General features: G+C 38.9%; 1 protein-coding gene across 1 annotated transcript; it reads left to right on the forward strand.

Moving 5' to 3' along the window:
• Positions 1–16418: 16418 nt before the first annotated feature.
• On the forward strand, positions 16419–26701 carry LOC113912009 (hyaluronidase-4). Its single transcript, XM_027575017.2, has 3 exons — positions 16419–17372; positions 24304–24393; positions 25980–26701. Exons 1-3 carry the CDS (start codon positions 16419–16421, stop codon positions 26379–26381), a joined length of 1446 nt encoding a protein of 481 aa, XP_027430818.1. The 3' UTR covers positions 26382–26701.
• Positions 26702–27049: the final 348 nt, after the last annotated feature.

The following is a 27049-nucleotide window of genomic DNA, read 5'->3' on the forward strand; positions in this document are numbered from 1 at the left end:
AACCCTACACCGAAAGGAGCTAGAGAAAGAACAGCAAATAAAGCCTAAACCCAGCAGGAGAAGAGAAATAATAAAGATCAGAGCAGAAATCAATGAACTAGAAACCAAAAGAACAGTAGAACAGATCAACAAAACTAGGAGCTGGTTCTTTGAAAGAATTAACAAGATTGATAAACCCCTGCCCAGACTTATCAAAAAGAAAAGAGAAATGACCCAAATCAACAAAATCATGAATGAAAGAGGAGAAATCACAACCAACATCAAAGAAATACAAACAATTATAAGAACATATTATGAGCAACTCTATGCCAGCAAATCAGATAACCTGGAAGAAATGGGTGCATTCCTAGAGATGTATCAACTAACAGAACTGGACCAGGAAGAAATAGAAAACCTGAACAGACCTATAACCACTAAGGAAATTGAAGCAGTCATCCAAAATCTCCCAACAAACAAAAGCCCAAGGCCCGATGGCTTCCCAGGGGAATTCTATCAGACATTTCAAGAAGAATTAATATCTATTCTCCTGAAACTGTTCCAAAAAATAGAAATGGAAGGAAAACTTCCAAACTCATTTTATGAGGCCACCATTACCTTGATCCCAAAACCAGACAAAGACCCCATCAAAAAGGAGAATTACAGACCAATATCCTTGATGAACATGGATGCAAAAATTCTCACCAAAATACTAGCCAATAGGATCCAACAGTACTTTAAAAGGATTATTCACCATGACCAAGTGGGATTTATCCCTGGGCTGCAAGGTTGGTTCAACATCTGCTAATCAATCAACATGATACGATACATTAACAAAAGAAAGAACAAGAGTCATATGATCTTCTCAATAGATGCAGAAAAAGCATTTGACAAAGTACAGCATCCTTTCTTGATCAAAACTCTTCAGAGTATAGGGATAGAGGGTACATACCTCAATATCATAAAAGCCATCTATGAAAAACCTACAGTGAATATCATTCTCAATGGGGAAAAGCTGAGAGCTTTTCCCCTAAGGTTAGGAATGCGGCAGGGATGTCCACTCTCACCACTGCTATTCAACATAGTATTAGAAGTCCTAGCCACAGCAATCAGACAACAGAAAGAAATCAAAGGCATCCAAATTGGCAAAGAAGAAGTCAAACTCTCACTCTTTGCAGATGATATGATACTGTATGTGGAAAACCCAAAAGACTCCACCCCAAAACTGCTAGAACTCATACAGGAATTCAGTAAAGTGCAGGATATAAAATCAATGCACAGAAATCAGTGGCATTCCTATACACGAACAACAAGACAGAAGAGAGAAAAATTAAGGAGTCGATCCCATTTACAATTGCACCCAAAACCATAAGATACCTAGGAATAAATCTAACCAAAGAGGCAAAGGATCTGTACTCAGAAAACTATAAAATACTCATGAGAGAAATTGAGGAAGACACAAAGAAATGTAAAAACGTTCCATGCTAATGGATTGGAAGAACAAATATTGTGAAGATGTCAATGCTACCTAGAGCAATTTACACATTCAATGCAATCCCCATCAAAAAAGCATCCACTTTTTTCAAAGAAATGGAACAAATAATCCTAAAATTTGTATGGAACCAGAAGAGACCCCGAATAGCTAGAGGAATATTGAAAAAGAAAAGCAAAGCTGGCGGCATCACAATTCCAGACTTCCAGCTCTATTACAAAGCTGTCATCATCAAGACAGTATGGTACTGGCACAAAAACAGACACATAGATCAATGGAACAGAATACAGAGCCCAGAAATGGACCCTCAACTCTATGGTCAACTCATCTTTGACAAAGCAGGAAAGAATGTCCAATGGAATAAAGACAGTCTCTTCAACAAATGGTGTTGGGAAAATTGGACAGCCACATGCAGAAGAATGAAACTGGACCATTTCCTTACACCACACACAAAAATAGACTCCAAATGGTTGAAAGACCTAAATGTGAGACAGGAGTCCATCAAAATCCTAAAGGAGAACACAGGTAGCAACCTCTTCGACCTCAGCTGCAGCAACTTCTTCCTAGAAGCATCGCCAAAGGCAAGGGAAGCAAGGGCAAAAATGAACTATTGGGATTTCACCAAGACAAAAAGCTTTTGCACAGCAAAAGAAACAGTCCACAAAACCAAAAGACAACCGACAGAATGGGAGAAAATATTTGCAAATAACATATCACATGAAGGGCTAGTATCCAAAATCTATAAAGAACTTATCAAACTCAACACCCAAAGAACAAATAATCCAATTAAGAAATGGGCAGAAGACATGAACAGACATTTTTCCAAAGAAGACATCAAAAAAAAAAGACACCTGAAAAAGTGCTCAACATCGCTCAGCATCAGGGAAATCCAAATCAAAACCTCTATGAGATACCACCTCACACCAGTCAGAATGGCTAAAATTAACAAGTCAGGAAATGACAGATGTTGGCTGGGATGTGGAGAAAGGGGCACCCTCCTACACTCTTGGTGGGAATGCAAGCTGGTGCAATCACTCTGGAAAACAGTATGGAGGTTCTTCAAACAGTTGAAAATAGAGCTACCATACGATCCAGCAATTGCACTACTGGGTATTTACCCCAAAGATACAAATGTAGGGATCCGAAGGGGTACATGTACCCCGATGTTTATAGCAGCAATGTCCACAATAGCCAAACTGTGGAAAGAGTCAAGATGTCCATCAACAGATGAATGGATAAAGAAGAAGTGGTATATATACACAATGGAATATTATGCAGCCATCAAAAGGAATGAGATCTTGCCATTTGCAACGACATGGATGGAATTGGAGGGTGTTATGCTGAGTGAAATAAGTCAATCAGAGAAAGACATGTATCATATGACCTCACTGATATGAGGAATTTTTAACCTCAGGAAACAAACTGAGGGTTGATGGAGTGGTGGGGGGTGGGAGGGATGGGGTGGCTGGGTGATAGACATTGGGGAGGGTATGTGCTATGGTGAGCGCTGTGAATTGTGTAAGACTGTTGAATCACAGATCTGTACTTCTGAAACAAATAATGCAACATATTTTAAGAAAAAAAAAGAAGAAGATGGCAGGAGGGGAAGAATGAAGGGGAGTAAGTCGGAGGGGGAGACGAACCATGAGAGACAATGGACTCTGAAAAACAAAGTGAGGTTTCTAGAGGGGAGGGGGTGGGGGGATGGGTTAGCCTGGTGATGGGTATTAAAGAGGGCACGTTCTGCATGCAGCACTGGGTGTTATGCACAAACAATGAATCATGGAACACTACATCAAAAACTAATGATGTAATATATGGTGATTAACATAACAATAAAAAAAAGGAAACAGGCAAGCCTGGTAGGAACCCTCATAATTATCAAAGTAAGGAGAAACTAATCATGAAAGATTTGTCTAATTCCTCACGGGTTGAGCAGGCTTTCCTTTTTTATCCCCTCCATGCCCACTAGGGAGACCAGTTCATCTCTGCTTTTGTAGTTAGTCCAGTAGTGAAACTCTGAACTCTACTTAGGAAGATCTTTATATTTAAATGTCCTGGGGTTATGGGGCACCTGCTCATTCGGAAGAACATGAGACTCTTGATCTCAGGGTTGTGAGTTCAAGCCCCACATTGGGTGCAGAGATCACTAAAATGAATAAGTAACTAAATAAACTTAAAAAAAAATTTATGTCCTGGGGTCAAACGTCTTTGCTACTTGTCATTCTCCATACTCTGGGAAGTTGAATTGTCTGGTTCTCCTATACCAGAAGAAATATTTAATTGATTGCTCTGATAATTAGTCCTCAACACACTTCATCTTTTGGATCTCTTGTCTCTGCACTTAGGGTTTCTCTCTCCAAAGGAAGGAACAGCTCATACCTCTGCAATAACTTTCTACTATGTTTTATTTTTTAATTTAAATTTCTGATTCAATTACATCTGTTTTTAGTCCTTGGGTCATGTCACCACTTCTTGTTTTCAGGTTTATATCATATTTTTTTCTAAGGTATATGCTGAAAACAATGCAGTAAATACACGTGCTTAGTGCATCATCTTGAACCATTCGTTCTAGTAAATTAATGTTATATTTACTCAGGATGATAGCTAATGCCTTGCTAAGAGTTAATTATTCCATTATCATCAAAGACAGCCATTAGAATCTATTTTTTAAATAATATATATTGTGGCACACATAGCATTTGACCTCCTTTTTTTCTCTTTAATCTGGAAATCTTTTAAATATAGTTTTCTTTACCTCTCTATTATCCAGCTAAAGTCACAATCAAAGTTTTCTTTCTTTCTTAAGTCAGTGAATTTAAGTTGGGTATTTTCAGAAAGCAATGGTCATTTCTACCAATATGCTTTTAAGAGAGTCTGAGTTTGGTTATAAAGAGATTTAATGCAAGCCTCCAGTTTAACTTGGAAGACTGAGTCACCCCTGTAATGACATGTTTCTCTGAACCACCACAGGGCATCCTTTGCCACTCAACCTCTGCTTGGCATCAGGTGACTAAAGAGCCAGCAGCAAACAAAAGCAAAGGTAAAATATACTTTTTGTTCTGTTGGAAAAAATTTAAGGACTGTTTTTAGAAATATACTTTCTTAGGGGAGTTAAAAGTAATTTTGTTTTATTTCTTGGAATACCCCAATTTCTTTTCTGGACTAACTGTATTTACTTTGCAAATAGTTTACCTTCAAAATGTGAGCTTGATTTTATGAACCTAACACTCTACAAAATATATTTGTCGCTGATAGTTATAAGTGAGATTTCAGTTAGTTTTTTATTTATTGTAAATTTATATTTGAAAATGGATTCTCATTAGAGGCTTGTTTCATTTCGCCCCTGTATGCACAATTTCTTTGAAAAGTAGCTTTTTGCAGTATGTTGGGCTATCGTAACCTAATACTTACTTTGTAATAGCATCAGGATGTGTTCCCTGAAGTAGATTAGAAAACTGACTGTAAATAAGCCACAGGAGAGAGAGTACCACAGCTTTAATATTTTTTATAACATAGCTGTGAGGAATTCCTCAAGCTAACATTATATACCTAAATAGTTTTCTTTAGAATGTAAGTGCATTTCTTCATTGGATAAAGATTTCATTTTTGCTTAATTTTTAGTGAAGGATATTTTTAAAGATATGTTCCATAGTTATCATATCTACCATGATGGGCAGTATTAGAAGACTGTTATTTAGAAAAAGAAATTCAGTTTTTAGGAAATACATGACATTTAAAAGGTTCAGAAAATGGATTTTTTTGGTCATATAAATAGATTTTAGTTTTCTTTCCAAACACTAACAACGGGACTGAATACTTAGAGATGACAATCAACAGGCACTTTAAATAAGAAAATCTCTCAGTAATTGGGAAGAAGATATATATGTAGGTAGATAGATTTAGATTTTCCAGAAAAGAAAGAACAAGTACCAAAATAATATAAGAAAGATAAATCTTAAACCATTTAATCTGGAGACAGAAAATCTTAAAGTCAAGAAATTTCCTAATCATGGAGAAAAAAATTGTCTACTTCAGTGGTTACATATATCAAAGGTAAGGTGAAAGATCTGAAAAATTAGGAGTTGAGGAAGGTAGTGTAGGCAATAAACTTGGTGTCTCTAACCCGTTTGCCAGCTCCTGAATAACTTTAATCTAGAACCATTGTTAGTTGGGATACTTATCTTACTGATAGATATTGATGTGGTAATAGCTAAGGAAGTTTAGTCACATGATTTATTTCCACCTTGTTTGTAAATTAGAATCCAGTTTGATGCTGGAGGGAAGATATCTTGCTGAGGTATTCACAGATTTTTTTTTTTTTGAAGATTTTCTTTCTTTATTTGACAGAGAAAGAGACAGCAGGAGAGGGAACACAAGCAGGGGGAGTGGGTGAGGGAGAAGGAGGCTTCCTGCTGAGCAGGGAGCCTGACATGGGGCTTGATCCCAGGACCCCGGGATCATGACCTGAGCCGAAGGCAGATGCTTAACGACTGAGCCACCCAGGCACCCCGGTAGTCACAGATTCTTAATATTTAAGTGGAGTCACAAGCAAAGAGTTGAAATGGTGTTAAACAGAGAAAGTTAAGAAAAATTAGAAATTAACAAGTTATAAAAAATTTATGTGCAGAGACTCAGGGTTCATATTCTTTATGATTTTTTTTGAGAATTATAATGCATATCATATTTTCTTAGCAATAGGCTTCTTTGTGAACCCGATCCTTTGTTGGAAAAGGTTTTATCAAGTTCAGTGAAGTTATATTTAGACTTACATCATCATCTATAATTACTTGTTTGTTGAAATGTTAGTCTCCTTAGTTTAGCACATTCCTTGACTTTTTCTACATATGACAGAAGTGTAGATGCTGTGAATTTCTAACAGGAACAGTTTCCAGTTTGTCTTTTTGGCAGAATGAAGCCTTTCACCTGAGCACAGGTCCAGTGTTCATAACAGGTCCAAATGAATGAATTCCATGTTCCCTCTTATCAAGTATATTTGAAAAAACAAATCCTACTCTTCAAGGAACACTATTTCTTAGACATATCCTATTGGGTGGCTCAAGAATGGGCTATCATCCTAGGCTGGGACTGCGCTGCCTCTGTCATAGGCATTCTAGAACAACCTTGCTGCATCTTTAGTCCAACTCAGAACCTGCAATTGGAACATTTCTCAATTTCCTCATTGTCATAGGAGACCCTCTCAAGGTTATATTTGGAAATTAAAATATATCTCCTAATATTTTCAAGTTATATGGTTTGCATAATTAGATTGCCTGCAATTAATGGCTGTGAATAAATAAACTTATTTTTAAGAAACTAAAAAGTCTTTGTATGAAAAAGCATTTATGCCATATTTATTGTTAATGATCATTAATGCAGAAACTCAACTTTCTTTACTAATACCCAAATGTAACACAGTTCTCATTTCTTGTAAATGGGCAACCAAAGTAGAGAACACTGTCTCTAAATGATCTGTTTAAAATGCATGCAAATTATTGATTAATTATATACTATATTTGGTGTTTCAACAGTTTATTATTATTTTATTAAGAAACAAAGCATAAGGGACGCCTGGGTGGCTCAGTTGGTCAAGCTTCCGCCTTCGGCTCAGGTCATGATTTCAGGGTCCTGGTATCGAACCCCACTCGGGCTCCCTGCTCAGTGGGGAGTCTGTTTCTCCCTTTCCCTCTGCTTCTGCCTGCCACTCCCCCTGCTTGTGCTCTCTCTATCAAATATATAAATAAAATATTAAAAAACAAACAAACAAAGCATAATCTACTTGGTTGCATAATAATGCATACTATTTGTTATTCAAAATGCTGGAAATTAGCCTAACTGGCAACAGTCAAGTTGCAGTCAAAAGCTCATCATTCATCCAGCAGGTGTACCTGGAGTTAAAGCCTAGTGCCTTAGAAGGAGCTATGAGATAGCTCTATAGCTCATCATACAAGATCCAAACCTAAAGAGTGAAGAAAAATTCACGCGAACATGATTTCACTAGCTCTTACTTTCTTCATGTGCCACAATCTTTTCAGATAACTTAATTTTAATGAGTTTGACAGTTTATCATAAAGTTTAGCAATGGTTGATGGCGATATTTCAGGTAGGAAACATTAGTTGCAATGCCAAAGGGCACTGTAAACTCAGGTGCGACTCAATTGAGTACCAGGAGATCAGACCATAGCAGTGAGATGTTCAGAGAGCAATCCAATTCAGAGAGACAGGCATCATGGGTAGAAAATCTGTCCTGTGTGAAAATGTCAGCAAGAGGTCTACAGAGTTGCAGAGAGGCGTGAGGGACGGGGTCGTGGGCAAGATTCCATCCCATATTCATACATGTTAAAGATTAGAATTAAAGTTTAATTTTCAACAGCTAAGACTTCAGCTCATAGGCAGAGAATGTCTATGCTGTGTTTGGATTTATAAAATGCTATCATTATTTATCATCACCACCCCACAAAAAGACAGTATTGTGACACACTAGAAAGGCTATTTGAAACAATAAAATTAAAACTGAATAGGTAAAACCATGGAACTTTTTCTAATGTGTTGAATGGTAAGTAGCCCTGGAGTCTTAAGATTTTAACCTCTTCTTTATACTGCCTTCTCTTGTATTACATTGAAATTTCCTTATTTTGTCTTGTAAAATAACACAAAAGGATAGCCGGATAGAATTTTTTAAAAGCAGTAAGAGTTGAGAAAGGATTTTTTAGAAGGGCAAGGAAGAATAAAAAGAAATAATAATAATGCCATGAACATTTGAAGAATTAAAAATTATTGTCAGGGGGCGCCTGGGTGGCTCAGTCGTTAAGCGTCTGCCTTCAGCTCAGGTCATGATCCCAGGGTCCTGGGATCGAGCCCCGCATCAGGGTTCCCTGCTCTGGGGGAAGCCTGCTTCTCCCTCTCCCACTCCCCCTGCTTGTGTTCCCTCTCTCACTGTGTCTCTCTCTGTCAAATAAATAAATAAAATCTTTAAAAAAATAAAAATGAAATTTCTAAAAATAAAAAAATTAAAAAAATAAAGATTACTGTCAGAATTTAAGCTTTGTCAAAAAGGTAAAATTGGATAAAATACAATGGAATTGAAGTGCTTAAGAAAATTCAAGGAAAAATGATCTGAAGTTGAATAGGTAAAATGCAGTTACCTGAGTTATTTAAAATTAGGTTGGATAAATCACCAAAACTAATAAATTTTCAAGGAAATAAGAAGAACCAAAGCATCTTTTTCATATTCAATTCCTCCAACTACTTTTATTGTTCTAATTAGAGTTTTGCATTGTTTACAATCAGAGAAGGCCTATTACTCTATGGCACATTTTTCCACTTGTAATAAATAACATACTCATATTGTGCACTGCATCTTGTGGTGCGTAATAATACTAATCAATTTTTTCAAGTCTATCTTCTGTGTTTCTACTGAACTTCTACTAAACCATTAACCACTATTAGTTTTTCTTTACCATAGATAATTAACCAACCTATAATTAGCTCGTAACACCCACATGTCAGAATAGATGGTAACTTAAAGCTCTGGCTGATGGTGTTCACTTCAACTACAAAAAAAAAAAAAAAAAAAAAGGAGGAGGGGCTTTCTTATTTCCTGAAGAGGGCTTTTCTTGCCAGATTTTGACAAAGCATAGCATTTTCTCAAGTAACTTTATAAAAAAATGATCTTTGTAGTAATATCCAACTCAGATGTTACCTTTCCAGGAAGCCATGCCTGATTCCTTAAAAAAAATTTTTTTAAGATTTTATTTATTTATTTGACACAGAGAGAGACGTAGTGAGAGAGAGAACACAAGTAGGCAGAGCGGCAGGCAGGCAGAGGGAGAGGGAGAAGCAGTTTCTCTGCTGAGCAAGGAGCCAGATGTGGGGCCTGATCCCAGGACCTTGGGATCATACTTGAGCCGAAGGCAGCCGCTTAACCAACTGAGCCACCCAGGCACCCCAGCCATGCATGATTCCTTTTAGTCAGAATCAATTTGTATCTTCTTTTTTTGTTTCAAGAGAACTCGATTGGTTTTCTAATTCAAATAATGGTTTTGGATAGCTGTTACGTCAACATAGGACAAAAACCCAACAGAAGTTGCCACTCAAAGAAATTTCACCCACTTCTTTCCCTCGGCCACCAGCTCTCCTTCCTGGAGGCAAGCAACATAATCAATTCTTGAGTGTCCCTTCCGGATATATTCCTTAGTACACAAATTACATACAAACAATGCACACATAAATATAAACAGAAATATAAATATACCCCTTTTTCTGAAAAATAATGGCAGCTTTCTATACACGTTTTGCTTTTAAAAAATGTTAAATATACGTACGAATAAGTGTGTAAAACAAATATATATATTAAAGAATAATTAGGGTATCTGGTGAATATCCACATCAATATGTAGAAACAACCTCGTCCTTTGCTATAATTGCATAGTATTCCATTGTGTGGAAGTCCACAGTTTAACCACTTCTTTAATAATGGCCATTTGTTTCCAAACTTAATACTTATAGGCAATGCTGTGGTGAATAACATAAAAGCAGAATTTCTAGGTAAAAAGTTGTATGCATTTGTAATTCAGATAGAAATGTCCAGTTTTGTTTCCATTGGGAATGCACCAAAGCTCTTTACCCTCTCCTCACTACAAACAATATGGAGTCTGTGCCTGCACGTTTCGCCTCGCTCCGATGTTTACTTTGCTAAAATATGCATGCTGTACAGAGAAATGGGTGCCGGCTGGAAAGCCAGGCCAAACCCAGTTTTCCCCGAGGTATTCCTGTCAGGACTCAGGCAGAATATGAAATTAAGCCATTAAACTCAATTAAAACATTGTGATCTGGCTACAACCTTTGGCCTCTCACGTGGCTGCCCTTCTACTCCCATCTTGCGCCCTGACAGTCCCATCTAGTACCCGGAGAATCCAGGTCCAACTCTCCTGTTTAAATATGGTTCTGGCCCTCAGGCCTGAGGTTGGGCCTCCACTCCCCCGATCCTAGTTTCTGTCTGTTTACCCCTCCTGGTATCCCAACTCCTCCAGCCAATGGCTTGGCTCATATCTTACAGGAAGGGGGTGTTGAATTTCAGTTATCATCTTGACCATGGCCATCGAAAGAACCTAAGTAACATTTCACAAACCACTAGGTTGCTTTACAGTTCAAAAACTTTAATTAGAAAGCTGAAGATTCAAATCAATCTAATGTTATTTTAAGGAGCTTAGTTAAAAACAGGTTGACAGAGGGAACATTTTATTCAAAATGTGGTCCCTAAGACTTTGTGTCCTTTTCCGAGAAAGCTGTTGATCTTGACTGCAAGAAATTTCAAGTCCTAAAGGAAAGTCATACTTTTTGACAAAGACTAAGTATATACTCTTGCATAAGGACAATCATATTCTCTTTCAGATCGCATTTCTTAAAACGGAAATTGTTCTTGCTTCATAAAAAACATGGCCTTTCCCACTGAAGAGTGAATTTTCCATTAGCATGAGTGACACGAACATAGTCATTTTTATATACTTAACAAAACCGAAGCTTATTTTTTAGGAAGACGGGAAGGGAAGCAGTTTTATACAATCAAGATAATCCAGTAGTTTTAAATTTTTTTAGATGGAGGGACATCAGTGCTCTTTGATAATGGCATGAAATGGAGTTATAATAAAACTCAGTACCTAATGACGAATTTGGGGGCTTAAAGGGATATTATCATATAGTGGATTATATTATAAACCAACTGGCACCAAGTTTTTAAGAAAAATGTATGGGAAAAACTTAATTGAGAAACTTCTATCCATTAAAGTATATTTTTTCTTCTGCTAGAACATACAGTTTTCACAATATTGATATTTCATGAGAGAAGAACTTACAAACCATCAGGATAAGACAGTGACTGACAATCAGACTAAGGCAGTAACATCCTTCAGAGCAAAAAATGGAAGCCTATTATTGGCATTTGCTTTAATGAGCTTTTATCAGAAAGCAGGTTAGCAATTCATACTGCAGAGCTGAGAGTATGGCTTTGAACTCAGTGGCTCTGCTTTATTTTTCATTCTGATAAATATTTATGCATATATTTTTATTACTAGTAACAAAATTATCACTTTGGTCAACATTTTCCTTAAAGGTTTGGAAATAAAACATTGCATTTTTAAATTTCCCAAAAAATTGGGTTCACTGGTATCCTCATTTAGAGATCATACCTTTTCAAATCTTATGGATTTAGGGGCAGACACGTGGCATCTTAAAGGTTTTGATAACAAAATCTCAATATTGTGAAAAAGAGAAACAGAAGAGTTGTAGATTTGGAAAATTAATTCCTTCCACATTAAGGGATGGGTGTGTATGTTTCTAAAAGCCTTCCAACAGTGTTCCCTCTATTCAGAATTTAGAGTTGCAATCAAAATTAAAACAAAACTAGCAGGATTAATTTACAGATTTATAATATTATTATTTTTCTCTCATAGTGATTGTTAAAAATATTGTGAAATTCTGAATATCTGGGTTGCAGCACTGTCATCTGTGTCCTGGATTATTGCAAGAGCCTCCTGACAGGCTTCCTGCCGCTTTTCTCTTGTGCCCTTTCCCTTTTGGGCTTGCCTTAGCAAAGCAGCCAGAGGAATCCAGGTGAGCCCAGTAAGCCCAATTCAGACCAGGTCATTCTTCTCTCAAAACTTTCTAATTCTTTCCCACCTCACTTACAGGGAAAGCCAGAGTCCCAGCAGGGCCCTACAAGACCCTCTCTCTTACCTCTCTGTCGCCTCTAGCCTCTATCTCGTCACTGGTTTCTTTGAAGTTCTTCAAACATGCAGGCATCTTCCTGCCTCAGGGTCTTTGCACCTGCATTCCTCCCATGCTTTCCCAGACATCCTTCAGGCTTACTCCTTTTCTCTTTCAGATCGGTGAGGCCTTCCCATCTAAAGTGAATCCCTGCATTATTTTTTTCTTTGCCATTACCACCTTCCAATGGGCTATATATTTTATGTACTCATCTTGTTTATTGTCTGTCTCCCCTGAAAAGATTTTTTTAAATTTTATTTATTTATTTTTAAAGATTTTATTTATTTATTTGACAGAGAAAGACACAGCGAGAGAGGGAATACAAGCAGGGGGAGTGGGAGAGGGAGAAGCAGGCTCCCCGCGGAGCAGGTAACCCGATGTGGGACTCAATCCCAGGACCCTGGAATTATGACCCCAGCAGAAGGCAGACGCTTAATGACTGAACCATCCAGGCGCCCCTCCCCTGAAAAGATTTAAGCCTTATGAGGGCAGGGGATTTTGTTTGCTTTGTTCACTATTGCATTCCTAGTACTTAGGGTGGGAGCCTGGTCTTTAGAAGGTGCTCAATAAATATTTCCTCAACACTAAGTACTGCCTTCACACAGGTGTCAGTGCCCCTCAGACTACCAGGAACACACCTACAGTTAAATGGGTTGGGTTTATTACATGTTACAGCAAGGGAAAATGCCCGTCATGAGGAACTGGGAGGTTTCTCAGTCAGAGGGTATCAGGAAGAGCCTGTGATAGGACTTTGGTTTTAGTTGGGTCATCTGACAGACTGGCCTAAGAAAATCGAGGTTTGCTCCATATTGGATGCTGTCAGAAAGGAGGTGCATATCTATAATTGGGTAAAGAATAGCAGTCATTCATTCAGCAAGAGAGAGGGATGTTTGATATTTTATGGGTGGCACAATGACCTTGTTTTTAATCTGTGCTTGCGCAAAATGAAAAAGTGGCCTTGCTTTGTCTCATTTTATCATGGTCTGAGATTAAACTTGCTTGACGTTGGCATTCTGTGAAATTGTTTGTCTGATAGGAGAATAACACGGCATAGCTTTAAGTGTTTCCAGCTTCTGAAATCTGGATGTTGCTTTTTTTCCCCCTTAAATGTATCACAAGCAACTACACTTTTGTGGGAAAGGAGTGAGAGGGAAATAGGAGTAAGCAGAGGATAGAGACTTCTCTGTTCTCTGAGACTCTTGTATGTGCACGTGGCAGGCCCGTCTCCCTCCGGGGGACCTCCCCCCTTCTTTACCATCCTTCACATCAGGATGGGGTGAGGGCTGAGGCCTGCTGGATATAAGGCAGGCCCCACCTTTCTGTTATTTTTGTCACCTTCCCCTCTAGTAGGCTAAGCCAAGTAAGAGCAGCTTCAGCTGAGCCTTCCACACTGTGGCTCTTCTTTCTACCAGGAGAAGGGTCTGAGGAGAAAGCTACCTCCCTTGACCCTCAGGTTTTCTGGGAGCTGTGGCCTTGCTGGGAATCATTTGTTCAGCGGCCTTCAAAATGCCTTCACAGAGGTTTCCCTGTTGAAGGAAGGGAACTAGTCCCTCATATATGTTCCCAGAACAAACCCTACTCTTAGGAAGAGAAAACTGGGGGATAAAATCTAGGGGAGAAGTCCAAGTTAAACTCCTCACTTATCCTCACCGCGGATATCTTGCCGACTCTTCCTAAAATTCCACCAGTTAGAGATTTGCTTAAAGAAGCAAACCTTCCGGGGTAGATTGTAAGAGGCGGGAAGGAAGAAAGAAAAGGAAGGTGTTGCTCCTGGCGACTCGTGGTTAAGTGTGGGTAACCGCACAGACCGCTATACTGTAACAAGCAGTCCAGAGACGGGGAGAGCTCTCCACAGTGGGGATTTGGGTGGCAGGGCCGGGATGAGCAAAAGGCGTCCAGAGGAGTTCTGAAGCCAAGGGCACGTTTGGAAGGGCAGATGTGGGGAGGTTCCCTGGTGAGGGAAGGAGGGCAGGAGAAGCAGCCAGCCAGTGACTGCACGGTGTGGGCATAGAAAAGTTTCTGGGAGGTGCCAAGTGAAGGGATCTCCTCTCAGGGAGCCATGTTTATTTATTTATTTATTTTTAAAGATTTTATTTATTTATTTGAGAGAGCGAGAATGAGAGATGGAGAGAGAGCACATGAGAGGGGGTAGGGTCAGAGGGAGAAGCAGACTCCCTACTGAGCAGGGAGCCCGATGTGGGACTTGATCCCCAGACTCCAGGATCATGACCTGAGCCGAAGGCAGTCGCTTAACCAACTGAGCCACCCAGGCACCCCAGGGAGCCATGTTTAATTAGGAGTGACAGAGGGTTCATCAGCACCCTGTCCTGCCTGAGTGGGAAGCAGAGAGCTGAGACATACAGCAAACAGAAGACACAGGCACTGATTTTTCCTTATTTATTTTGCCTGTATTTGTTGTGTAATTCGCACATTTTATTAGGAGTTCTGCCTGCTACCTGCCGTGGAATGTGCACCTTCCATTCACCAGAACAAGGGGAATAAAAATGTTCCAGGATAAGAAGGAAGGAATCACTTGATAATTTTGTAATGAATGGGTGAGGATTTCTGAGGCAGTAATGTGGGGGCTGACCAAAGGGGAAACAATAATCAGTGGAAAGCAATGTTCTGAATAAAATCCAAAGCAGGAAGTGTTCTGGTAGGTTAGATTTTTTTTTCTTTGTATACATATATAGCCTTCTCTAACATGAACTGAGTATTAACTTTAAATAGAAGCTTTTTTCTCCACTATTAATGAACACATATGCAGATAAATCCATTTTTCTTATCCTGAGGCAGAACATAATAAAAAAATCAAAGATAAGGAACACTTTTAAGGACCATGACTCTTATTGTATTCATAAAATTATATTCCCTTGAAAATACTGTTCTTTTCAAATCATAATTTATACCTTCAGTATAACATATTTCATGTTACTAAGTGAAGTAATCTTATCCATGTTTGTTCTGTGGAGGAATACAGATATTTATTCAATTCATGGGTGAAGAAAATATCTACGTCCATAGTTTTTAAAAACTGGTATTTTATATAGATATCCATTTACTTCTTAAATAGTACTTCTTAACTGTCTTTGAATAAAGTTTTACACATTATTTTAGTAATTGGTCTGTTCAGATTTTCTATTTTTCATAAATTATTTTATTTATTTATTTTTTCATAAAGTATTTTAAATTTTGGTTTACCTAGTGTCCTGGCCTAACAAATGCTATACGGTGTAGCTGGTGACATCTAGTGGTTAAAAATGATAATTACATACAACATGCTGTGCTCAGTTTTGTTGACGGAAATACTCAAAAGCCACAGATTGCATGGAAAAAACCTGTGGCAGTCGGTGTTCCTGGCTGTAACCAACCAAAACGAAACCTCACTGACTTGAGGAGAAAAGTCCTTGTCCCATGAGGACAATGCTGCCACTTAACACCAACACCACGGCTATCTGCTTCTGGATGCCCGGACAGACACTGTCACTCCTGGATGTGGGCATTTCTGGCACCACCACCTTTTAGGCTCTTTGATTCCCAAGATCTCAATTCAAAGTCTGGAGTAGGAAAAAAGAAACACACACACACACACACACACACACACACACACACAAGGTCTAGAGTAGGATGGATCCTGGCCGGGAACACATATCAGTACCCTAGCTGCAAGGGAGCCTGGGAAAGCATCCAGACATCTGGGCATACTTAATGAAATAATAAAAAGGTTAAAAATAAAAAAATAATAAAAATAAAAAATAAAAAGATTAAATGAGATGAATATTTTATAAAGTACTTAAAAATGGTGCCTAGGATTTGATGAGTTTTCCAAAATGATAGTTGATATAATCTTACATTTTTTTTATTTGATCATGAGCTTTTTTGGAGGGCAAGGACCACATCTTGTTCATTTTGTATTCTGGACATTGGGTCTGAAGTTCTGTGAATGTTTATTGAATTGCATTGCTTGCCCCTGAATAGAAGCTCAGTCACTACCCTTGCTTCTATATCTCAATTTATTTATATTCAAGCCTTTAAATAAAAAGCACCTTAAAATATAAATATGTAACATCAATAATATCTATTTAGCATTTGAGTCTTTTTCCTCCAAATATCACTAATAGAAAATTATATCTCCCTACAGGTCTTCCATAGTATATTAAAGCAGAAGACAAGGTTTTATCTTATCATGAAAGTATTATCTGAAGGACAATTAAGGTTTTGTGTTGTTCAACCAATACATCTCACGTCATGGCTGCTCATATTCTTCATTCTGAAGTCTATCTCTTCTCTAAAACCTGCCCGACTTCCAATTTATCAAAGGAAACCTTTTATAGCTGCTTGGAATGCTCCAACGGATCAGTGTTTGATAAAATACAATATAGGACTAAATTTGAAAATGTTTCAGGTGATTGGAAGCCCACTGGCCAAGGCCAGGGGGCAAAATGTCACTATATTTTATGTCAACAGATTGGGATACTATCCATGGTACACATCACAGGGGGTTCCCATTAATGGGGGTCTCCCCCAGAACATAAGTTTGCAAGTACATCTAGAAAAAGCTGACCAAGATATTAATTATTACATCCCTGCTGAAGATTTCAGTGGACTTGCTGTTATAGACTGGGAATATTGGCGACCCCAGTGGGCCCGTAACTGGAACACAAAAGATGTTTACAGACAGAAGTCAAGAAAGCTGATTTCTGATATGCAAGAGAATGTATCAGCTACTGATATTGAATATTTAGCCAAAGCAACATTTGAAGAAAGTGCAAAAGCTTTCATGAAGGAAACCATTGAACTGGGAATGAAGAGTAGACCCAAGGGCCTCTGGGGTTATTATTTATATCCTGATTGCCACAATTATAATGTTTATGCCCCGAATTATACTGGGTCATGCCCAGAAGAAGAAGTTTTGAGAAACAATGAGCTCTCTTGGCTCTGGAATAGCAGTGCTGCTTTATATCCTTCTATTGGTGTCAGAAAATCTCTTGGAGACAACAAAAACATTTTGCGCTTCTCGCAATTTCGAGTGCATGAATCCATGAGGATCTCTGCCATGACATCCCATGACTATGCTCTGCCTGTATTTGTCTACACAAGGCTAGGCTACAGAAATGAACCTTTATTTTTTCTTTCTAAGGTAAGACACCCCTTGCCAAAGATGGGGGGATTTCCTCCCTGTCTTTAAAAGAGACATTTCTTTTTTCTTTTTTTGAGATTTTATATATTTATTTGAGAGGGAGAGCATGAGCAGGCAGAGGGGCAAAGGGACAGGGAGAAGCAGACTCCCCACTGAGAAGGGGGGCTGAGGAGAGGATGATCCCAGGACCCTGAGGTCATGAACTTAGCCAGAGGCAGATGCTTAACTGACTGAGCCACCCAGGTGCCCCTAAAAGAGACATTTCTTTGTTAATTATGTTCTTTGAAGAATTCTCAATTAAGGGTCTATTAGAAAGGAGCATAATTGTTCCTTTGACTAGCCATCCCTTTAGACTCTTGATCTATGCCAACTGAATATTTTTAGAGATTTTATTTATTTATTTGACAGAGAGAGAGAGAGACAGCGAGAGAGGAAACACAAGCAGGGGGAGTGGGAGAGGGAGAAGCAGGCTTCCCGCTGAGCAGGGAACCCGACACAGGGCTTGATGCAGGGCTTGATCCCAGGACCCTGGGATCCTGAGCCAAAGGCGGATGCTTAACGACTGAGCCACCCAGGCACCCCATACGCCAAGTGAATTTAATTATCTTATTTATTATTCTTTTAAGGAACATGTTATGGAGGGAAGGTTATAAGGCAATAAGAGCAACTCCTCCCCCCCTTCTTCCCCAGCTTTGAAGGTGTTCCCGCCTGACTGGCTTTTTTTGAAGCAGTTGGTGGTGGGCAGGCTGAAAAATCAGAGAGGATATTTTAAAAAGGAGTAGTTTGCTCTCACATGTGGAAGTGTAATTGGAAGCATTCTAGCTTCTGGCCTCACCATCTAATGTCAAGAGAAGAAAGTATTTTCTTTTTAATGCATAATACCAGTTTTGATAAAGGGTACAAGGGAGGCACAGCAATGTGAATATATGTAACACTACTGAACTGTACACTTAGAAATGGTGAAGGCAATAAATGTTATATGTGTCTTTTTACCATAATTAAAAAGTTTCTAAAAATTAAAAAAAATTTTTTTAAAGGCATAAGGATGTTGCAAATCTGTAAAAAGTAGGTGGATCTATAGATTTAGCCATCTGGTTTATCCTTGACTATGACCATAGCTAATAGAAAGTTGGTAAGAGTGGTGCCAGTTTTTAAATCCAGTCATAAAGTCATCACTAGTAGATGGTTCTGCAACCCTAGGGTAAAGCTTACAAATACAAGTTCTATTCTGTTTATTTTACTGTTGTAGCCTAAGACCTCCCAAAAACCATAAGGGTAACTTTTAAAATAGAGGAGCTTTCTGCTCAATTTTCTCTCCCTTCTTCTCCCCTTGCTACTCTAGTAACTCAAATGAAAACTTTTAGAGATAAACACTTAAAAGTAGTTGCCGCTCTAATTGTTGGACTTCAATAATTATGTGTAAACTCTCTATGATAAGAAGACCTGAGATTTGTTCAGGCCTTCACATGGGTGGTGCAGTGGTATTTTAAGATATTACTGGATACTATAGGTTTATCACATTTCCTCCTTCTCCACCATTACAAGTTTCAATTCACCAGCGTGTATTTTAATACACTTACACTTAAAGATGTTCTGACTGTGAAGCATCCAAGGAAGGAGGCTCAGGAAACCCAGACGAGGGCTTTAGCATAACCAGTAGGTATCTATGGAGTATATAGAGGATACAGCCTGATCCTCTGAAGAAGAAAAGGCACAGACATATCAGGATTTGGTAAATGCTATGCCTTGGACATCATTAATGAGGTGAGTAAAGAAGAAAAAAGTCTCTATTGTGAACTGATATCTGTACTTTCCAGAAAAGTCATCAACAAATGATTAAGAATGATAGGAAATCAATACTACCTGGGAGGTTTAAAAAGTCCTCTAGATCTTCCTGACCCTGGAATTGAAAGTTAAATATTACTTTCTTCTATGAAACTTTTCCTTTTTTATATTTGGCTTAAACAAGTTTCTATCTTTGATGATAATAAATTTACTTTTGGAAGAAACAATAAACTTTAAGGGACAAAGTCTTCATTTTGAAAGATTAGTTTACACTACTGGTACATTCTGCACATTTGGTAAACTTAGATAAGCTTCCTTGAGTAGCTACAACCTCAGAAATATTTCTATTTTAAGAAAAGAAGGAACAACAATTAGGGTCTTATCAAGAAACAGTTCTCTTTGGCAGTCCCAGGAATCATTCTGTATCATTCTGAAAAGTTTCTGAATGGTAAGGTATTTTCAAACCATCAGTTTACCCACCATTTTACTCTATCCTCCATAAAAATCTGCCCACAAAATTTTAAAAACCTGATATTCATTTATACCAAATCATAAATGACTAATAATGGCTTCCATTTCTAATCTTCCCAAAGATAGCTGCACTTTATTTTTTTAGGACCTTTTATTTTTAAGTAATCTCTATACCCAATGTGGGGCTCAAGCTTACAACCCTAAGATCAACAGTCGCATGCTCCACCGTCTGAGCCAGCCAGCACCTTGATAACCGCAGTTCAGAGTATGTTTGTGTATGTGCATGTTTGTGCATGTGTACACATACATATAGAATCAGGATTAGAGAAACGATTTACCAATAAGTAGCAAATTTCCTCAGCTGTCCAGACCTCCGTGCCTCATTGTCTTAATATATAAAAGGAGACAGTATTACCTGCTCTGCCTACCTAGCAGAAGTATTATGAAAATCGAATGAGAAAATAGATATGAAAATTTGAGATACTAAAAATATGTGGTGCCGCTGTCACTTTTTAACAGGACCAAAGCCTTAAACTTGGAAAGGGACTATCTAAGAACAGAATTGAGGTCAGCAGCCATAGCTTGGTGGGATGATCCAGGGGCAGTAACACCTCATTTCACACAAAAGATTGCCTACACTACTTACATACACACAACCTAAATAAAACCTGATATTATGTTTTAAAAAATAACAAAAGAAATTTTCTTGACCGTAGATTTAAAATTAGATTCCTTCTAATTAATTAATATTTCTTCTGGTAACACGCAAAGGGAGCTCATTAGTGATGCTCCAGCTCCCCACAGTGGGCACCTTACTTATACGCACTGTGGTGAGCATCAGGGAGTGCTGGAGAAAACGCTAGGACCTGGAATATTTGTTGCTGTTACATCATGCGCTGTTCCCTTATTTCTTCTTTCATGTGACATCACTCATGGAGCTCATGCTCTCATGTGGTCCTTAGCTATTCCCAGAGGCATCTTACCCGTGACTTCCCTCACTGAATAGTGCCCTTGCTCTTTTGGTCCCCAAAACATTGCTGCTCTGTGATTCATTCAGCACCCTGCTCTCAGCTAGGTGACAGTGAGCTAATTTGGAAGAGAAATCTGCATTAATATCTGCTATTGACTCCTTACCTCTAGTCAACATGTGCATAAAGACTCGCCATGTTGAATCAGTTCCAATAAACTCTAAAGGACACATTGGGAAGAAACTAACATTCCTTTTTTTTTTTTAAGATTTTATTTATTTATTTGAGAGAGAGCGAGAGAGAGCGTGAGCACATGTGCAGGGGGAGAGGCAGAGGGAGAGAGAAAGGGAGAAGCAGACTCCCCACTGAGCAAGGAGCCCGATGCGGGACTCGATCCCAGGACCCCGAGATCATGACCTGAGCCGAAGGCAGAGGCTTAACCAACTGAGCCACCCAGATGCCCCTTAACATTCCTTTCTGATAATCAACCTCAGAAGGTGTGGGTTTCACGGCAAACATCTATAGCTTCCTTACTTACAACCTATAAATACAAAATGTAAATGCTGTGTCTCCCACTTCCCTCTGATGACACTGCTTTAGCCCAAAGGAATTCATGGGAGATTTAGGGTTTCCAGTTCAGCATGGTAAGAAGCTTGGAAGTTGCTACTCCATCCTAACAAGTAAAAAGCTAAACAGACTGAAAAATCAAGTCTTCTTAAAAAAAGAAAAAAAATCAACTCTTCCTAGGTTTATGAGAAGGGATGACACAGGGAAAATTGCTGCCCTCAAAATTCGAGAGGCAGACAGGTGAACATAGAGAATCACAATTTACCAGATCAGAAATCTCTGTGGGAACCACAGCCAGAGTAGGGAAACCTGAACTATAATTGAATTGCTGGAGGCTCAGTGAGGAAAATCGGAGAGATTAAAAACTCCAGGGGACTCGGTCATGGGTAGGGATATACTTTTGTGAGTTTTCCCTCCAAAAGCTTATCAGGTACTCACAAGAATATCAGAGAAAAATGTTTTTATGCATCTGGCAGGGGGCAGGAGAAAAAGAATTATTTTGAATACTCAAGAACATTCTGTTCTTCTTAACAAGGTCTGCCCTCAGGAGAAACTATTTAACCATTGCCAAACCTACTGGGGACTTATCAGAGCCTAAGTGAACTGGGGGAAGGGAAATACTCAACTCCAGCTGGCTCTAGTCTTCCACTTGCAAGAAGGGAAATGCCCTGCTCTAGCCCCATCTAGCCAACCTATTTCACCTAATAAGGGGGAAACACAACTGATCAACCTGTGAATTTCACAGACCAGAAGCAAAGGCTCACTAAAAGACTGAGACCTAATCATAGGCCTATAGAATCCTTCCATTTCCCCTACATCTTACTAGCACATTACTGAGTGCCTATCTATAGTAGTTCCTTTTACCTAGTATGATCTATTTGCCTATCAAGAAAAAATTACATCATGTCTAGCTATCAAGAAAAAAAACCACAAGACATACTAAAAGACAGAAACAGAATTTGAAGAGATAGAGCAAGCGTCAGAACCAGACTCAGATATGGCAGGGATGTTGGAATTATCAGACTGGAAATTTAAAACAACTATAATGAATATGCAAAGGGCTCTAATAGCATGCAAAAACAGATGGGCAATGTAAGCACAGAGATGGAAATGCTAAGAAAGAATCAAAAAGAAATGTTAGAGATCAAAAACTGTAGCAGAAATGAAGAATGTCTTTGATGGGCTTGTTTAGTAGACTGGACAGGGCTGGGGAAAGAGTCCTGAGCCTCGGGATGTCTCAGTAGAAACCTCTGAAACTGAAAAGCAAAGAGAACAAAGACTGGAGAAAAACAAAACAAAACAAAACAGAATAGACTATTCCAGAACTGTGGGACAGCTGAAAAAGGTATAACATACATGTAATAGGAATTCATGGAAGGCCATTGGGGGATTTGGCCCCTCTGATCACATCGTGTGAATATGGCTTCACTGAATTCAGAGTGAGTGGAGGGAGGTTCCTGCTCCTTATATCTTTGCCAAAAGAGGCAATGGGTGTAGACGCAGCAGAGTCCTCATTCTGGGCACTACATAGCTGGTTCCTCCCATATTCATCATATCACAGATAATTTTCAAAAACATTTCACTTCCACTATCTTGTTAGAGCCTCATGAAAACTCCTTCCTTTCCTGTTATGTCAGCTCGGACCTATTCAGCCGACTCCATGGTCATAGAAATGGAAATGCTTGTGAGCCTGAAAGGGAAAGTGCTTTAAACCAAAATCTCCACCCTTCTTGAAAATTTCCAGAATAAAACTTTAAACACTAAAATTGTAAAACCTTTGAGTGGACCATAAAAGTGTCAGATAAGAAGATATATCTCAAGTGTTGATTTTATTTATTTATTTTATTTTTTTTAAAGATTTTATTTATTTATTTGATAGAGAGAGACACAGCAAGAGAGGGAACACAAGCAGGAGGAGTGGGAGAGGGAGAAGCAGGCTTCCCGCTGAGCAGGGAGCCGGATGCGGAGCTCCATCCCAGGACCCTGGGATCATGATCTGAGCCAAAAGCAGATGCCTAACACCTGAGCCACCCAGGCGCCCCATCAAGTGTTGATTTTAATATAAAAGGCCCAGGCAAAATACAATTATAAAGTTCTGCTTTTATTTCCCACCAAATCACCCAGTTACATTTTCTAGCAGATAACTGATGGAAATTCATCCTTGGAGTAAAAGGTGAATGCTTAGTATCCTAAAGAGTGGGAGAATATACTATAATTTAATTAACTTATCTAGGAAACCTACCATAGGACCTTAAATTAGGAAACCAACTGCATACCTTCAACTCCTAATTTCCTTCTGAAATGGCCTCAATCCATGTTAATCCTTAAACACTTAAATCCTTTAGGATTACAAAACCAAAATTCCCCTGCTGAAATTTTGTTTTCATTTACTTTAACATATTAAGAAAAAGTCTGGCAGTTTTATCATGACTGAATGAGTCATAATTAAAGCCCATTGTCAGGTGCTTGGAAATTATACACAAATAGTTTCAGAGACCAAATATAAGGGCAGACCAAATCAGAGCCTGTAGGTCCTTAACACTGTGTCCCTTTGCCTGGCCTTGGGATCCAAATGACACAAAACCCCTCTGGGTCTCTGTAGAGATGAAGTCCTCATAGGAGAGTTGCAAATTGGGAAGAGAATTTAGCTATGAGGAGTGTGAGGTATTCTCCACATTTGGCAAAGAAAAACTTTTGGATTCTGTTTCTGGGTCATGTACATATGGCTGGTTTGTGTGCATGTGGCCCTACTTGACTTTGATTAAATAGCTTCTGGTGGCTATTTCTAGGCTGTTATCAAAATAATATCCTGTTTGGCAAAATGCAGGTTTTTCTTAAAAAAGATTTAGTATGTTTTTCCATATGATTATGGAGTATAATTATTTTATTTTATTTTTTTAATTTTATTATGTTATGTTAGTCACCATACAGTACATCATTAGTTTTTGATGTAGTGTTCCATGATTCATTGTTTGCATATAATACCCAGTGTAATTTTTGAGCCTTGGTTTATTCAACATTAGTGTTACTCTAAGAAAGTGGAGAATCAACCTATTATATTGCACTCAGCCTCTAATCTTAATCCCTGGCATGCTGTTTTATAGCCAAATGAATAATGAACTTTATTCTCTTCAATCTAGCAAGATCTAATCAGTACCATTGGAGAAAGTGCTGCCTTGGGAGCTGCAGGCATTGTCATCTGGGGAGACATGAATTTAACTTCATCTGAGGTAAGGCAGGACCTTGAAGGTATAGTTAATATTATTTAAAGTATTTGCTCTTTCCTTTTATAGCTAACTCCAGTCGGAGCTCTCATGGCTCCCACAATAAACCAGCTTTAGAAGTAAAGTCCAAATCAATGCCTAATACATAGAAGGAGCTCAATAGTAATATTAACTTTTGTTAAGATAGTAATCATAATACTGACATTTGTTGACTACTTATTATGTGCTAGGATTGTGCTAAATGCTTTTTGCTTTGGATTTGCTCACTTACTGACCATAATAACCCTTAAGAGGTAGGGACTACCATCCTCATTTATAGATGAAGAAACAAGAGAGGAAAATCCAACTAGGGTAAGAGCTAGCTAAGCTAGTTAATGGTGTGCTGGCATTACCCACAGTTTGATTCTGGAGCCCTTGCATTTAACTACTACATAAAATGTGTTACATCCTATTTTGAGAAGAAGAAACAGATGGTAACTTTTTAATCTCCACATTGAAACTATTTTTTCTCTCTGGGGAAATTAGCTGAAAATTAATAGCATTTAAAGTGAGATCTATAGCTCCCTTCAAATTTCTCCCAGATCAGATATGATCTACTCTAGTAAGTCTTTCTAGTTTTCCCCAATCCACATTAATCACAATCTCTTCTGTATTTCCAGATGCTGTTTGTTTATATCTCTATAGTATGATACATTTGCCTGGAATTATAATACTCGTATCCTCAACACTTTTTGTTAAATTGAATTTTTTGCAAGTTAATGATGATCTGATATTATTCTTAGAATTGCACAGGCTCAATTTGTTGCTGTCAAGATATCTTTCATGAAACTGTTTGTGACAATTTCAGGTTAAAAGTCTCCACTGTCCAATATACGAATTAGGTAGAAGTGAGGAGAATCAATTCCTGGCTCTCTAGGTGTGATATTTCCCCTCCAGCCCATGCGGCTCATGAGAGGAAGCTGAGTGCACAAACCAGGTGGCCTCTGTTTAGAACACATAATAGGAACCACAAAAAAATGACCTAGTAAGCCTTCCCCCGGCTTTCCTGTGTTTGAATTGTATACAGAAGTCCAGAACCCAGGGCAGTTGATACTTGAGCATAATTAACAGGATAAATCCAGGAACCTACAGGTTGACTTGTTAACAATAAATGGGTAGACTATGAGGATTCAGGTTCCTACACAACCATGAAAGGTACCACAACACCCAAAAGGCGGCCAGAGGACAGCAGCTCTGGCATGATTTCTAATTTGGGCTTGTTCTTTTTTTCACACCTATTAAGTTGGGAGCTAGAAGGAGAAAAAAAAGATGTAAATTGGAAGAAGGCAGGGTGTGCTGACCCTGGGACCCATTTGCAAGTTCAGTTCAGTTGCTTAGCCCTAGTGTAACCTATTCTCCATCTCCTGCCCCTTCGACCTCTCATCCTTTCTGATCAGCTCCCCTGTGTTACAGCACCTGAGCCCAAGAGATCAACCAACTGGAGCCAGGATGTTAGGTTTCACTCCAGGCCAAAGAACTGCCTTGGGGGCCTAGACGCTCGAACCCTATCAGTGCCAAAAGCCACTAAAACCCATTTGTTTCCACATCCCTAGGGCAACTGTACAAAGGTGAAGCAGTATGTGAGTTCTGATTTAGGGAGCTACATAGTCAACGTGACCCGAGCGGCTGAGGTGTGCAGCCTTCACCTCTGTAGGAGGAACGGGAGATGCATAAGGAAGGTATGGAAAGCTCCAGATTACCTTCACCTGAACCCTGCAAGTTACCACATAGAGGCCTCCGCAGATGGAGAATTTATTGTGAAAGGAAGAGCATCTGACACAGACCTGGAAGCGATGGAGGAGAAATTTTCCTGCCATTGTTATCAGGGGTATGAAGGAGCCGACTGCAGAGGGACGAAGACGGCCGACGGCTGCTCTGGGGTTTTCTCCTTTTCTGGCTCACTAATAACACTGAGCCTGCTGCTTTTAGCAGGTTCTCAGAGCGCTCGGTTGTGAGAGAATTGAGTTTAACGGGAACTGTATGGCCTGTAGTCACTTAGAGAAGAGATGAAACTTAGGATGGTTTTTTTTTTTTCTTATGAAATCCATTGAGAGATATCATAAGTAGACATTATGTATGTCCCTTAACATAAACACAAACATATTGCTTTATTTGGCTCTGATTTGGCTAAGAAACCAGATCCAGGAATAAAATCAGTGCAGTCTTCTTCATTACTGGAATGTTTAAGTTGTATTTAAACTAGACCTAGTATATTTTAGTCTTTATATGAACATGTGTGTGTGTAAATATACATATTAAATTATTGATTTCAAAGTCTGTTTTTTCTGGCCTTCAATGTATGAAGGACAGATTACGAAGTAATTATCTGATTCAACGGAAGAGGTCACCTCAGGGTATTCAATCTACTGAAAAGGACCAAATGCAAAGTTCCTTGTTCCAGCCTTAGGTTCATGCTGGGCTTCTCTTCCCCACCTGAGCACACTGACTGCAGAACCAGGTCCTGATGTAGCTTCTCATGGGGGTGCAGAGACCGAGGCAAGGGGAGCTGTTCCCAACTCATTGCAAAGCCATCTATTCCAGTATGGTGCTTCTCTTACCCACTATGAGTCCTTCTCTAACAGACCCTGGCAATTTAAACACTATAAACGGCTGCAGGATAGTA

This window comes from Zalophus californianus, chromosome 12 (genome assembly GCF_009762305.2).
Source record: "Zalophus californianus isolate mZalCal1 chromosome 12, mZalCal1.pri.v2, whole genome shotgun sequence".
In the NCBI taxonomy this organism is placed as follows: Eukaryota; Metazoa; Chordata; class Mammalia; order Carnivora; family Otariidae; genus Zalophus; species Zalophus californianus.

Excerpts from the sequence above, each read along its gene's own strand:
- LOC113912009 (XM_027575017.2), top strand. The coding sequence starts at position 16,419 with ATGAAAGTATTATCTGAAGGACAATTAAGGTTTTGTGTTGTTCAACCA. Across the intron at positions 17,373-24,303 it reads CTTTATTTTTTCTTTCTAAG|CAAGATCTAATCAGTACCAT; the intron begins GTAAGACACCCC and ends TCTTCAATCTAG. Across the intron at positions 24,394-25,979 it reads TGAATTTAACTTCATCTGAG|GGCAACTGTACAAAGGTGAA; the intron begins GTAAGGCAGGAC and ends CCACATCCCTAG.